Source organism: Drosophila montana, unplaced genomic scaffold (assembly GCF_035044405.1).
Source record: "Drosophila montana isolate Dmon_TW-CO22-7 unplaced genomic scaffold, ASM3504440v1 contig_1505_1, whole genome shotgun sequence".
NCBI classification, from domain to species: domain Eukaryota; kingdom Metazoa; phylum Arthropoda; class Insecta; order Diptera; family Drosophilidae; genus Drosophila; species Drosophila montana.
The window spans coordinates 20,072-34,354 of NW_026996452.1; the positions used below are offsets into that span (position 1 = coordinate 20,072).

The 14,283-nt window shown below is 45.7% G+C and overlaps 4 protein-coding genes and 2 long non-coding RNA genes across 9 annotated transcripts in view; 4 read left to right on the forward strand and 2 right to left on the reverse strand.

The window, feature by feature from the left end:
• Window positions 1–1,080: 1,080 nt before the first annotated feature.
• Window positions 1,081–3,129, forward strand: LOC135432981 (major heat shock 70 kDa protein Ba-like). The gene has a single exon (XM_064688894.1). It carries the CDS (start codon window positions 1,096–1,098, stop codon window positions 3,127–3,129), a length of 2,034 nt encoding a protein of 677 aa, XP_064544964.1. The 5' UTR covers window positions 1,081–1,095.
• A 734-nt stretch (window positions 3,130–3,863) lies between these two features.
• On the forward strand, window positions 3,864–6,253 carry LOC135439281 (major heat shock 70 kDa protein Ba). Its single transcript, XM_064697985.1, has one exon. It carries the CDS (start codon window positions 4,249–4,251, stop codon window positions 6,172–6,174), a length of 1,926 nt encoding a protein of 641 aa, XP_064554055.1. The 5' UTR covers window positions 3,864–4,248; the 3' UTR covers window positions 6,175–6,253.
• Window positions 6,254–6,325: 72 nt separating this feature from the next.
• Window positions 6,326–7,123, reverse strand: LOC135439298 (uncharacterized). The gene is made up of 2 exons (XR_010438025.1): window positions 6,672–7,123; window positions 6,326–6,608 (listed from the first exon to the last, which is right to left on the reverse strand). It is a non-coding gene; the product is annotated as an uncharacterized LOC135439298 (long non-coding RNA).
• A 5-nt stretch (window positions 7,124–7,128) lies between these two features.
• On the forward strand, window positions 7,129–9,409 carry D1 (D1 chromosomal protein). Its single transcript, XM_064697998.1, has 3 exons — window positions 7,129–7,289; window positions 7,432–8,063; window positions 8,148–9,409. Exons 2-3 carry the CDS (start codon window positions 7,607–7,609, stop codon window positions 8,990–8,992), a joined length of 1,302 nt encoding a protein of 433 aa, XP_064554068.1. The 5' UTR covers window positions 7,129–7,289; window positions 7,432–7,606; the 3' UTR covers window positions 8,993–9,409.
• Window positions 9,410–10,279: 870 nt separating this feature from the next.
• Window positions 10,280–11,698, reverse strand: LOC135438420 (uncharacterized). Of its 2 annotated transcripts, none has more exons than XR_010437879.1 (2): window positions 11,432–11,698; window positions 10,280–10,889 (listed from the first exon to the last, which is right to left on the reverse strand). It is a non-coding gene; the product is annotated as an uncharacterized LOC135438420 (long non-coding RNA). The 2 variants fall into 2 exon arrangements; XR_010437881.1 differs by lacking the exon at window positions 11,432–11,698 and adding an exon at window positions 10,988–11,262.
• Window positions 11,699–13,078: 1,380 nt separating this feature from the next.
• Window positions 13,079–14,283, forward strand: part of pum (pumilio) — a 228,671-nt gene continuing 227,466 nt past the window's right edge. Inside the window, exon 1 of one of the 3 annotated variants that reach the window (XM_064696664.1) lies at window positions 13,079–14,044. In XM_064696664.1, the coding sequence (XP_064552734.1) occupies window positions 13,736–14,044 (309 nt within the window). In that variant the 5' untranslated portion in view covers window positions 13,079–13,735. The remainder of the gene's footprint in view (window positions 14,045–14,283) is intronic. The other 2 variants (XM_064696671.1, XM_064696679.1) reach the window with 2 other exon arrangements.

Consider the following 14,283-nt stretch of genomic DNA (forward strand, 5'->3'; position numbering starts at 1 on the left):
TTTTTATTATTAAATCAAAGTTTTTCATCTATTCCCCAAGTGTGTACTTCCATAATAGTTTAAACACTTGATGAAAAATAAGAAGTTTGATGATAAACAAGGAGCTTCTCACAACCGTATCGCTAAGTTTACCCCTTGTGGGTGGAAATCCCGAAAACCCCATCTAGCTAGAGTGAAAATGTTAGCTTTCTAGCCCTCACGTGCTGCACGCTAATCCCTGATCATTCAATCAGAACATGTTTTCTATATATGTAGAGATGTAAATACAGAGATGACATAGCAAAAAGAAGAGAGCTCATTTTGGTTTATTTGCTATAGTGTATTTTTTTATTATTTACAGTTCGTTAAAGCAGCAACAATCTATAAATGACAACTAGATTAGCATTCACGTGCATAGAACGAGTTTTTCAATTCACACATACATTGTATGTATGTATTTATATTGGGTTCCAAAAATAGGCAATCAAGTCAGCATTCGCATATAAATAAAATACATTTATTAATAGCAAATCGTTAAGTATAACAAAACTATTTATTTTGCCAACAATCTCTAAGTTCGTGTGAATTTTCTAGAATCGAAAAAAGGTAAATACCAATTGTTGCTGTAGGTCAAGTCAAACACACACAACCGTTACCCTTAGTCCCTCTCGCTCTTTCTTCACAACAAATACAAACCCAACCTACTAGAAAAATCGAAACATATTCGTGGTACAAGCTGTTCCGTCTCCCTCTCGCTCATAAGCAAACGCATCGAATGTACGCGTCGTTCGACGCGTTTCGAGAAGAGAGCGTCGAGAAATTTCGAAAAGAGAGCGCCGGGGTATAAATACCGCTGAAATTTTCTCTTCGCCACAATTGAATTCAAGCAAGCGACGTGATAACATCACAAACCAAAACAAGCGACTAGCTGAACAAGCTAAAAATACAAAACTAAAGAGTTTTAAAGACTTTCAACAACAGTTTAAATAAAATCCAAGGGAAAAGTAAAGTTTTAACAAATTAAGAAGGAGCAACAGCAAGAAAGAGATTTCCACAACAACAACTACAACAGATAGAAGCGATTCATCTCGAGCGAAGAATCAGAGAACACACAGAATGCCAGCCATTGGTATTGATTTGGGCACCACGTACTCGTGCGTGGGTGTCTACCAGCATGGCAAGGTGGAGATAATTGCCAATGACCAGGGCAATAGGACGACGCCCAGCTATGTGGCTTTCACAGATTCGGAGCGCCTCATTGGCGACGCGGCCAAGAACCAGGTGGCGATGAACCCCAAGAACACAGTATTCGATGCGAAGCGTCTAATTGGACGCAGGTACGATGATCCCAAGATAGCGGAGGACATCAAGCACTGGCCCTTCAAGGTGGTCAGCGACGGAGGCAAGCCCAAGATTGGCGTCGAGTTCAAGGGGGAGCAGAAGCGTTTTGCGCCCGAGGAGATCAGCTCGATGGTGCTGGTGAAGATGAAGGAGACGGCGGAGGCGTACCTGGGCCAGAGCATCACGGACGCGGTCATCACAGTGCCCGCCTATTTCAACGACTCGCAGCGCCAGGCTACCAAAGATGCCGGCCACATAGCCGGCCTGAACGTGCTGAGGATCATCAACGAGCCGACGGCGGCGGCACTGGCCTATGGCCTGGACAAGAATCTGAAGGGCGAACGCAATGTGCTCATCTTCGATCTGGGCGGCGGCACCTTTGATGTCTCCATTCTAACCATCGACGAGGGCTCACTGTTCGAGGTGCGGTCAACGGCTGGAGACACACATTTGGGCGGCGAGGACTTTGACAACAGACTGGTAACCCATCTGGCGGAGGAGTTCAAGCGCAAGTACAAGAAGGATCTGCGCTCCAATCCTCGCGCCCTGCGCCGCCTGCGCACTGCGGCGGAGCGAGCCAAGCGCACGCTCTCGTCGAGCACAGAGGCTACCATTGAGGTGGACGCGCTGTTCGAGGGCCACGACTTCTACACGAAGGTGAGCCGTGCCCGGTTCGAGGAGCTGTGCGCCGATCTGTTCCGCAACACACTGGCGCCAGTGGAGAAGGCGCTCAACGATGCCAAGATGGACAAGCAGCAGATCCACGATATTGTGCTCGTCGGTGGCTCGACACGCATTCCCAAGGTGCAGAGCCTGCTTCAGCAGTTCTTCGGCGGCAAGAGCCTCAACCTTTCCATCAATCCCGACGAGGCGGTGGCCTATGGCGCCGCAGTCCAAGCAGCCATACTTAGCGGCGACCAGAGCGGCAAGATCCAGGACGTGCTCCTGGTGGACGTTGCGCCCCTTTCATTGGGCATCGAGACTGCCGGCGGCGTCATGACCAAGCTGATTGAACGAAACTCCCGAATCCCGTGCAAGCAGACGAAGACCTTCTCAACGTACTCTGACAACCAGCCGGGCGTCTCCATTCAGGTGTACGAGGGCGAGCGCGCCCTCACGCAGCACAACAATTCGCTGGGCACGTTCGATTTGTCAGGCATACCGCCGGCACCGCGCGGCGTGCCCCAGATCGAGGTCACCTTCGACATGGACGCCAATGGTATCCTGAACGTGACGGCCAAGGAGATGAGCACCGGCAAGGCCAAGAACATTACCATCAAGAACGACAAGGGCCGCCTCTCGCAGGCAGAGATCGACCGCATGGTGAACGAGGCCGAGCGCTACGCGGACGAGGATGAGAAGCACCGGGAGCGCATCACGGCTCGCAACAGCCTCGAGAGCTACGTCTTCGGCGTCAAGCAGGCCGTGGAGCAGGCCAGTCCCGACAAGCTGAGCGACAGCGACAAGTCGTCCGTGCTGGAGAAGTGCAGCGAGACCGTCAAGTGGCTCGACGCCAACACCACAGCCGACAAGGAGGAGTTCGAGTACAAACTGAAGGAGCTCACTCAGCACTGCTCCCCCATTATGACCAAGATGCACCAGCAGGGACAGCCGCAGGGCAACGCCAACTGTGGCCAGCAGGCGGGCGGCTTCGGTGGTGCCGGTGGCTACCAAGGACCCACCGTGGAGGAAGTTTTACGAGCTTGTCCTTTTAAATATCTGCAAAACCGTAAGGCAAATGTCTACAAGGGTATTAAATCTTCGGCGCGCCGAAAATATTCTTTCTTTCTCGGTTTCTTCCAATTGTAGAAATAATTTAATCCACACATTCTATTTACATATAAATAATAAATAATATAAATATTTAATATTTTTATTATTAAATCAAAGTTTTTCATCTATTAAGATAAGAAAATAAGAAGTTTGATGATAAACAAGGAGCTTCTCACAACCGTATCGCTAAGTTTACCCCTTGTGGGTGGAATTCCCGAAAACCCCATCTAGCTAGAGTGAAAATGTTAGCTTCCTAGCCCTCACGTGCTGCACGCTAATCCCTGATCATTCAATCAGAACATGTTTTCAATATATGTAGAGATGTAAATACAGAGATGACATAGCAAAAAGAAGAGAGCTCATTTTGGTTTATTTGCTATAGTGTATTTTTTTATTATTTACAGTTCGTTAAAGCAGCAACAATCTATAAATGACAACTAGATTAGCATTCACGTGCATAGAACGAGTTTTTCAATTCACACATACATTGTATGTATGTATTTATATTGGGTTCCAAAAATAGGCAATCAAGTCAGCATTCGCATATAAATAAAATACATTTATTAATAGCAAATCGTTAAGTATAACAAAACTATTTATTTTGCCAACAATCTCTAAGTTCGTGTGAATTTTCTAGAATCGAAAAAAGATAAATACCAATTGTTGCTGTAGGTCAAGTCGAACACACACAGCCGTTACTCTCAGTCCCTCTCGCTCTTTCTTCAAAACAATAACAAACCCAACCTACTAGAAAAATCGAAACATATTCGTGGTACAAGCTGTTCCGTCTCCCTCTCGCTCATAAGCAAACGCATCGAATGTACGCGTCGTTCGACGCGTTTCGAGAAGAGAGCGTCGAGAAATTTCGAAAAGAGAGCGCCGGGGTATAAATACGGCTGAAATTTTCTCTTCGCCACAATTGAATTCAAGCAAGCGACGTGATAACATCACAAACCAAAACAAGCGACTAGCTGAACAAGCTAAAAATACAAACTAAAGAGTTTTAAAGACTTTCAACAACAGTTTAAATAAAATCCAAGTGAAAAGTAAAGTTTTAACAAATTAAGAAGGAGCAACAGCAAGAAAGAGATTTCCACAACAACAACAACAAATAGAAGCGATTCATCTCGAGCGAAGAATCAGAGAACACACAGAATGCCAGCCATTGGTATTGATTTGGGCACCACGTACTCGTGCGTGGGTGTCTACCAGCATGGCAAGGTGGAGATAATTGCCAATGACCAGGGCAATAGGACGACGCCCAGCTATGTGGCTTTCACAGATTCGGAGCGCCTCATTGGCGACGCGGCCAAGAACCAGGTGGCGATGAACCCCAAGAACACAGTATTCGATGCGAAGCGTCTAATTGGACGCAGGTACGATGATCCCAAGATAGCGGAGGACATCAAGCACTGGCCCTTCAAGGTGGTCAGCGACGGAGGCAAGCCCAAGATTGGCGTCGAGTTCAAGGGGGAGCAGAAGCGTTTTGCGCCCGAGGAGATCAGCTCGATGGTGCTGGTGAAGATGAAGGAGACGGCGGAGGCGTACCTGGGCCAGAGCATCACGGACGCGGTCATCACAGTGCCCGCCTATTTCAACGACTCGCAGCGCCAGGCTACCAAAGATGCCGGCCACATAGCCGGCCTGAACGTGCTGAGGATCATCAACGAGCCGACGGCGGCGGCACTGGCCTATGGCCTGGACAAGAATCTGAAGGGCGAACGCAATGTGCTCATCTTCGATCTGGGCGGCGGCACCTTTGATGTCTCCATTCTAACCATCGACGAGGGCTCACTGTTCGAGGTGCGGTCAACGGCTGGAGACACACATTTGGGCGGCGAGGACTTTGACAACAGACTGGTAACCCATCTGGCGGAGGAGTTCAAGCGCAAGTACAAGAAGGATCTGCGCTCCAATCCTCGCGCCCTGCGCCGCCTGCGCACTGCGGCGGAGCGAGCCAAGCGCACGCTTTCGTCGAGCACAGAGGCTACCATTGAGGTGGACGCGCTGTTCGAGGGCCACGACTTCTACACGAAGGTGAGCCGTGCCCGGTTCGAGGAGCTGTGCGCCGATCTGTTCCGCAACACACTGGCGCCAGTGGAGAAGGCGCTCAACGATGCCAAGATGGACAAGCAGCAGATCCACGATATTGTGCTCGTCGGTGGCTCGACACGCATTCCCAAGGTGCAGAGCCTGCTTCAGCAGTTCTTCGGCGGCAAGAGCCTCAACCTTTCCATCAATCCCGACGAGGCGGTGGCCTATGGCGCCGCAGTCCAAGCAGCCATACTTAGCGGCGACCAGAGCGGCAAGATCCAGGATGTGCTCCTGGTGGACGTTGCGCCCCTTTCATTGGGCATCGAGACTGCCGGCGGCGTCATGACCAAGCTGATTGAACGAAACTCCCGAATCCCGTGCAAGCAGACGAAGACCTTCTCAACGTACTCTGACAACCAGCCGGGCGTCTCCATTCAGGTGTACGAGGGCGAGCGCGCCCTCACGCAGCACAACAATTCGCTGGGCACGTTCGATTTGTCTGGCATACCGCCGGCACCGCGCGGCGTGCCCCAGATCGAGGTCACCTTCGACATGGACGCCAATGGTATCCTGAACGTGACGGCCAAGGAGATGAGCACCGGCAAGGCCAAGAACATTACCATCAAGAACGACAAGGGCCGCCTCTCGCAGGCAGAGATCGACCGCATGGTGAACGAGGCCGAGCGCTACGCGGACGAGGATGAGAAGCACCGGGAGCGCATCACGGCTCGCAACAGCCTCGAGAGCTACGTTTTCGGCGTCAAGCAGGCCGTGGAGCAGGCCAGTCCCGACAAGCTGAGCGACAGCGACAAGTCGTCCGTGCTGGAGAAGTGCAGCGAGACCGTCAAGTGGCTCGACGCCAACACCACAGCCGACAAGGAGGAGTTCGAGTACAAACTGAAGGAGCTCACTCAGCACTGCTCCCCCATTATGACCAAGATGCACCAGCAGGGACAGCCGCAGGGCAACGCCAACTGTGGCCAGCAGGCGGGCGGCTTCGGTGGTGCCGGTGGCTACCAAGGACCCACCGTGGAGGAAGTCGACTAATTGCATTCCCCCATACTTCTAGTATTTAGTTTTAACTTTATGTTCCTCGGACTGATTAAGATTTTTGGTTGAGATATAGCCATTAATTTTATGCCGAACACTCACTAGTTAAGAGAGCTAATTGTTAAACTATTCCTAAGTTAGCAACAAATTATAGAATAAACCATTAATTTATTATTTCAAAAAGAAACTTAATTGTTTTTGAATCGTCCTTGCTATATAATTTGTGGGGATGTTTTCTTTTGTATAATAGATCGAATTTAAAAGCGAGTGAAAAGCTTGAACCGGAAAGTTCATCCACATGAAAATGACTGGAATCTTGGGCGTAGCCAAGTAGGAAATACCCTGAGCCGGGTGCCTAGCTGCTTTTACAAACAGTCTAGCTCGTTCTATAAGTAGAAGTTTCTAGTTTTTAAAATCAATTGGGGATGTATCTAAAAAGTGAAGTATTATAATTAGTGACGAGATATCGACAAAGATAAACTTCCGTTACGTACGGCACCGAAGAAAATATATCTAAAATATAAGTTTTCTAGCTATTGTATTTTCTGGGACCAACGAGTTCGGAGAGGCATGGCTAGACCGACTCAGCTCGTCGTCCTGGTCAAGTATGTACCTTTTCCATTTTCGATGGGTTCGACCGCTTTCTAGAAACTTCTTGCTTTGAGTTGCCATGGCGACATTCTATTTGATGTTCGATTCACAATGATTTTAAATTAAATAAAGCCCGCGCGCTGCTTTTTAGAAACAATCGATAACAAACGCCAACAAGTTGGCAACGCCAACTGCGTTAATATTTAGTTGTGCCGGCCGGCATAAAATTGAAATCAATTCTGCCTTGCTTTCCTTACAGTCCGTATTAAGAGCTGTGGATTTTAACAAAAGTAAATTCAGCGCAGCGAGAGCAACGTTTTTAAATTTACATTACGAAAAAAAAGTTATACTAGCTTTTTCACAGCCGATATCAGTGTATATGTCAGTGTGTGTGTGCCTATCGATAAAACGGTGCCTCAACGCTGCTACGAAGAAGGTACAGATAGTGAGTAGCAAAAAGACGCCGTAGCCGATTTTCATTTTCGGAGGGATTTGCTAAGCGTGCCTGCCATTTGCAAAAAGTAATTAAATGTGTGAAAAAAATGCAGAATTTATGCAAATTGTGAACAAACCAAAATACACGTGCTAAGAAACGTTTAATCCGCAGTAATAAACATATTTTGTATCCCGAAATAATTTTTTTTTATTTGTATTTTGACGCAGCGCAAATCGCAAGTTGAGCACACAAAAATAAGAAGGCAACCGCAAAAGGGAACACCGAAACGGCGAAAACGAAGTACGCACAAATTATTTGAAGCAAGAATTCTGTGTGCATCCAGATCTGAAGCCGACGACGCAGCTTTCGGAAAAAGCGCGCGCATAAAAAAAGAAACGAAAAATGGAGGATATTGCGGTGGCTAAAAAGCGCGGACGCCCGCCAAAGTTGTCGACGGGGGCTGCGGCTCCGGCGCCGGGCAGTCCCGGCGATAGCAACATTCCAACAATACCCAAAAAGCGCGGTCGTCCGCCCAAGGTCAAGGGTAGTGGGCGTGGCAGGCCGCCAAAGATCGCAGCCGCTGCGCAAAACAGCGATAACGAGGATCTCGACCAGGATGAGCTGGGCGAGGCCAATGGCGATCTGGCATTGCCGCCACTAAAGGTCAAGGGACGCGGTCGTCCACGTAAAAGTGGTGCACCGGTACAGGTGCAGGAGAACAGCGGTAACGATGACGACGATATGGATTCTTCGGCCGATGAGAAGCCGCCAGTGAAGCACCAAAAGTCGCCCTCTTCGGCCTCCAAGCGCCGCAAGCTGGGACGACCCCAAAAGCATAAGCCCAGTGAAGATGAAGATGGTCAGTTTGGCTAGTAGAGTTTGCACTGGGTGTGATGAACTGCAAATTTCTATATATAAAAATTCCCTTTGTACTCTCACACAGAATACGATGATGACGATGAGGAGCCACGTCCAGTGGGTCGTCCACCCACTGGGGCCGTCAACTTGAACATTGTGCGCACTGGACGCGGTCCTGGACGCCCCAAGAAGAATGCATCGGCTGCAAGTGGAAAGCGTTCTGCGTCAGCCGCTGCCGCAGAATCGAATAGCGATGAAGCACCTACTGTGCCCAAGAAACGTGGACGTCCACCACTGTCGAATAGGCCAGCCGCGTATGTGCCATCTGGACGCCCACGTGGACGCCCTAAAGCCCAAGCCGCAAGCGTCAAGGCCGCTGCCGATGACGATGATGACCAGTCACAACAGCCGGACGATGATTCCGATGAAGATGAGGTGGAATCTGTTGAGGCCGAGGAATCTACGGCAGTGGCTGCAGCTACGACCACGCCAAAAAAACGCGGACGACCCTCATCGGGCAAACCGCGCGGTCGGCCCAAGTTTCAGAAATCGCCCAACAATCAGGCGGATGACGATGACGACGATCAGGATTCGGCTGGCGAATTGGCTGGCGACGAGTCCAATGGGAATGTGCCCAAGAAGCGTGGACGACCTTCATTGGGCAAACGCGGACGCCCAAAGTCGGCCAAATCTTCGGATTTGAATGGCGGCGACAGTCTAAGTGGCGATGCTGACGACGACATTGACGGAGCTGATGACAACGGCGGCGATGATGAATCCGATGAGCCAGCAAAGCAGACGAGCATCAAGGAATCTAAATCTGAGCGCAAGGAATCAGATTCGCCAGAGAATGGCGATGGGGATACTGCCCATGATAATGATGGATCCGTTGAGTGCATCTCCGATGAGCCATCCTGGGCTGGCGCCTAATTTTAGTAGTATTTAAGCAACAACACATTAAATTGGACATAAAAACAAGAGGAAACCCTAAGAACAGACAACCTTGTACCCATTAACCACAACTGGAGTACTCTAGGTAGTTATTCCATCAAAATCAATCAATTTTCCCAAAAATGAAAAAAAAAAAAACATTTTACCATGTTTGTTTTTTATGTTAAATTCACCCCCTCCTCACTCCCCGCACCCACAAACTTATATGTAATTCCAAACAAAAAATATTTCATCTTATTCCATTACTCTATAAAATTGGTTTTCATATTTTGTTTCATTTTGGCTTAAATATATAATAGAAATACATTAAATATAATTGTAGTGGCTTGTGCGAACACAAGTGCAGATCATTAATTTTATTCAATATATAAAAATAAAGAAATAGATGGAAAAATATATATGTTGTTAAAAATTTAACGTTTTGTTAAGGTCCGCCAATTATTTTGATAACATCGCGCTTTGCATTAACAGTCGCCGCATATATCGAGTATTAGTTAACATAAATAGTCGATAGCCGTTAATAACAACTGCTATAAGAATCTATCGCATTTGAGAAATCGATACAGATTGTCTATCGACTACAAATTTGTAGTCAGTGTAAATCGTTTGTAAGAACAGCGTGTTTGTAATACATACATATGTAAATTTTTCAAATAAGCTAAGGTGAATAATATTTAATACCTACGCGAAGCACACACATATATCTAATGTAATAATATTTGTTACTTATGCACAGTGTGTTCAATTCGTGCGCGTGCTAAATGAAAAAAAAATCTGGCTGCCTCTGCGTGCGGCTTCCCATATTTGGTTTTGCGTTAATTTGCAAACAAGCCAAAGAAAAGAAAATGCACGAAAAGGCTAGCATAAGATAATCAAAGAGTTTTTAAAATGCATGCACATATTTCCGGTTAATGTTTGTTTTGTTTTAATGCACGAGCAGCAGAAAAAATGCCGCAGAATTGATAAAAAATGCCGCTAACAAAAACAAAACAAATACACAGTCAAACGGCGGCTGCAGCATTTTGTGTATGAGTGTGTTAATGTGTGTGTGTGTGTGTTTTGCACCTAATCAAATTTTATACGGGCTCCAAATCGTTTGATATGTTTGTTTTATGTAAACATGCTTTAATGAATCTATTAAAATGGCCAAAGCATAACAAATGTAATTAATTTACAAATAGGCGCGTGTGCAAGTGCGTGTGTGTGTGTGTGCTTATTTGATTTACGTTTTTTGCGAGTTACGCATCTATTAAATAACTTCGACGGTTGATGCTTGACATAAGTTTTTCATTTGAATTACATGTGCCAATTTTTATTGATAAATTTGGGTAAATTTAATGTCGCAAATTTTCTAAATTGTGGCAACCCTGCAGGCATTGTGCACTTGTACTCGAGCAGCTGTTCCATTGCTCTTGTTGTTGCTACCTCGTTTCTGTTTATCGGGATGCGTGCGGCAGCGCGCGCTTAAACTATTTGAATCATTTGACGAAAAATATATAGTGCGTGCCTGCAGTCTTGCTTTTCGTTTTCTTTAGCTGTAGGCCGCTCATATAGATAAAAATGAAACCAGCAATCAATGTTTTTTTTTGTTTAATATATTAACAGTATTGCAGCTGCAGCCTCTGTTAAGCTGCTAAGATTCTTGTTACTATAATTTGTTTTTGCCATTTTCAGCATTGGCCAAATTTGGTCACACTTTTTTGCGGCACATGCTCTCTCTATCGCGTTCTCTCTTTATGTCTGTCGCTCTGAGCGCAATCTCCTGCTGGTTTTGTGTGTTTTCGACGCTGGCGCTGTGTCTTTGCATTCGCATTCGCTTTATTATCGTTCTCGCGACGACGACGTCGAAGAATTCTTAGCCGTATTCTTCTTCATCCTGTGTATATAATTGTAATTTAAATAATTTAAATTAAACACAAAAACCACGCAAAACTAATAAGATAAGCAAGCTGAGGGCATTTCGCGCGCGTTTACCAAGTCATTAAGTGCATGTGTAAGTGCCGAAAATAAAGAAAACTATACTATATAGATATATTCAATTCTATACATATTCAATTTTCGTTTTGAGACAGTTTTGCTCGCCTGCCTCTTTTTTTACATTGTCATCGTCGTTTCCTTTTTGCTGCGACTGCGGCGGCTGCAAAAATTTGTTATATATACAAACACATGTGTATATATACATGTGTGTGTGTGTTGTCTTACATATGTAAATCCAGACGAGCATCGGCTGCACAACACGCATATTTAGACGCACACGGCCGAGTTATATATATATATGTGCACATACATATATATATAAACATGTATAAATAGTCGCAAAAACACAAAAAAAAGAAATAATTGAAAGTTTTTGAGCAAACACGCTAGTCGCGTGCGTCGCTGCTTTAAATAAAAGGTAAAAATCAATTAAATGCTTACTTTTATGCGTGTGTTTCCCTTTGGTCTTGCGCTATATTTTTTTAAACTGCCTGTAAAAAAAAATTATTTTTCCGATTGGCTCGCAAAATGCCCAGAACGTTCTTGTTTGTGTGCGTGCATGCGGCGGTGTGTGTGAGTGAGTTTGTCGTCTTCGTCTGTCCGTTCGTCCATTATCCGCCCGTGCCTTGTTTCATTTTCTTCCTTGTCAGCGGCAGCCATTTGCTTCTTCTTTACTTTTGCACGGCAGTGTTTAAAATATTTTATTTCGCTTACGCTCTTGTACTGCACGTTTGCTCTCTTTTTCTCTCGCCGTGTCCCCTGCATTTGTATACAAAATTTTTCCAATAAGAGCGCCGCTGTCGCTGCCGACGCATAAATAAACAAATTGACTACGAAATTTTGTTAATTACGTATTTTATTTAATTAAACTACTTTGTTTTTTATTTTTTGTACATTCTTACGTATTTGATAAATATTCACGGCTGCGCTTGCCACACCCCCCTTTTAGTTGCTTTGCGCATCGCTCGCTTCGGGCTCCTTTTTATGCTGTTTGTTCTCGTGCTTTTGTTTTTCACATGTCTCTTTTTGGCGTTTATCTTTATGTTTGTTTTTGTATCGACTGCGCTCGTGTGTGTGTGCGTGTGAGTGAGGCCCCCGCTGGGCGCTGCGGTTTCGCACGCTGCACTTGTCTTTTGCCGTTTCTCGGGTGCTCTCTTTGGCTGTTGATGGGAGGGAGATAGGGTGTGGGCAAACTGTCGCTGGATTTGCCTGCTCGCGCGCATATAAACAACAGAGAAATAGACGACGGACGATTGCTTACATATTTTGTAACTTAACCTCAAAACGTTGCGGCCGCTGTTGCCGGCCGCCGTTCACATCGTCTTCGTTCTGTTGTTGTTGTTCTTCTTCTTCTTGCTGTGTGTATATGTTAATTTATATGTTTTTCCTTTAGCCTGCCCCTTCGGCTGCTGTCGTTTTCTTTTTCGTACTTTTCGCGGCGCATGATTCAGCGTCGTCGCCGTCGCGTTGTTCTTTGCAATTGCTGCCGATATTCGGCTTTAGGTTCAACTACTGCTCCTGCTTCTTCTTCATCTTGCACGTTTTCTGCTTTGTTATTGTTTTCGTAACGCGGCAGAGGCTCATTTATAATTTTGAAGCTTTTGTTAAACATATTCTTGAGCTGGTTATCTGTCTGCCCCTTCCCTTACGTTATCTTGGTTTCTTTACCATGACCAGCTCAAAGTAGGCACAGTGGTTCCTATCTGATTGATATCGATAATATGTATAATTATCGATGTTTAATCCTATTTTTAACGTGCTTAATTATAAAATATGTAATAATACTCTTCTTTGTTCTTTCTCTTTGCAGTTTGTGTATATTTTCATCATTAAAACGCCGTGTATATTAATATCATCCTAATTATAATTCAAAACAACATCCCCAACAACAACAACTACAAACATAACATCAACAACAAAAAATTTCAATCGATCTGTAAAAAATAAAATATATGAAATTTGTAATTGTTTAACCAGTTCTCATACGTATTTATTGAATGCATTGCAAAGAAAAAAGTTCATTTGTTTGGTACCAATGTGTAAAGTATTATTGATAATTTGTGTTAAATAGTGTACATTTTTGTAAAAAAAAACCAAACCAAACGTGCAAGTTTTTTTTCGAGTGTAAACAAAAACAAACGATAAATGTAATTAAATATCTCAAATCACTGTAAATTAATATTTAATATTAAGAAAGAGCAAAGTGTGGTTTCTATGCATGTATAAAACACAAACAACAACAACGACGACAAAACAAACAAACAAACACGAGTGATTGAATTTACGGTACCCCCTTAATGTGTCATTTGCATAGCTCTCGCCCCACTGTGCACGCGACGTGTTTGCAATTTTTTTAAATTGTAGCCGCAACGAAACGTCGTCCAGTTGCTTTTAAACTGTTGTTCTCGTTCCGTCAAATTTTTTGTACCTTTTTTTTTTTTAATTTTATTTGGTTTTTGTTTGTTTTTGCAATACGCGCCAAGTCGTCAGCTGAGCGTGCAGCAAACAGCCGCCAAAATTGAGCTGTTAAGCGCGCCCACAATCTCGATATCGACGGTAGTGCCCACCGCGTCGCCATCGCCGCAGCATCATCTGCAGCCGCAGCAGCAGCAGCAAGGGCCGTATCATCAACAGCAGCAGCAGCAGCATTACGGGCAGCCCCAACTGCCGCCGCTGCCCTCACCATACTTTCAGCATCTGCAACAACAACAACAGCAGCAGCAACAACAACAACAGTTACAACACATGAAGTTTCTGGGCGGCAATGATGATCGCAACGGACGCGGCGGCGTCGGCGTTGGTAGCGACGCAATCGTCGTAGGCGGGACACGCGGTTCCAATTCGCAGGACGTGGACGCAGCGAGCGCTGCGGCAGCCGCTGCTGCCGTTGGCTTCGTTTTTCAGCAGCGCCCCTCGCCCGGTGGCGGCGCTGGCGTCGGCGTCGGTCCCGTTGGCTCCACCTTGCAAGACGCCGCAGCCGCCGAATATGCGGCGCACTTTGCCCAAAAGCAGCAGCAAACGCGTTGGGCATGCGGCGACGAGCACGGCATCGATGTGAGTATATAAACAGAAAGAAGTATATATGTAAATATGTATGTATGTGTATACATAGTTAGACATGTACGAATATGTCGGATTTGGCTCTGCGCCAGCTTGCACTCTAAACTAAAAGCAAAACCAAAGGACAGTTGCATGGAGTAGGGTTAGGGGGAAGGGGTAGGTTTTGCTCTCTGGCATTATTTGTTGTTATGGCTTCTTGTTTTGGTCACTAAAATGTCTTAATTATATATCCA

What these genes read in the sequence shown, in the direction of transcription:
- LOC135432981 (XM_064688894.1), top strand. Translation starts at nt 1,096, where the DNA reads ATGCCAGCCATTGGTATTGATTTGGGCACCACGTACTCGTGCGTGGGT.
- LOC135439281 (XM_064697985.1), top strand. Translation starts at nt 4,249, where the DNA reads ATGCCAGCCATTGGTATTGATTTGGGCACCACGTACTCGTGCGTGGGT.
- D1 (XM_064697998.1), top strand. Translation starts at nt 7,607, where the DNA reads ATGGAGGATATTGCGGTGGCTAAAAAGCGCGGACGCCCGCCAAAGTTG. An exon ending in GCCCAGTGAAGATGAAGATG is followed by an intron (nt 8,064 to 8,147) that starts GTCAGTTTGGCT and finishes ACTCTCACACAG; the next exon opens with AATACGATGATGACGATGAG.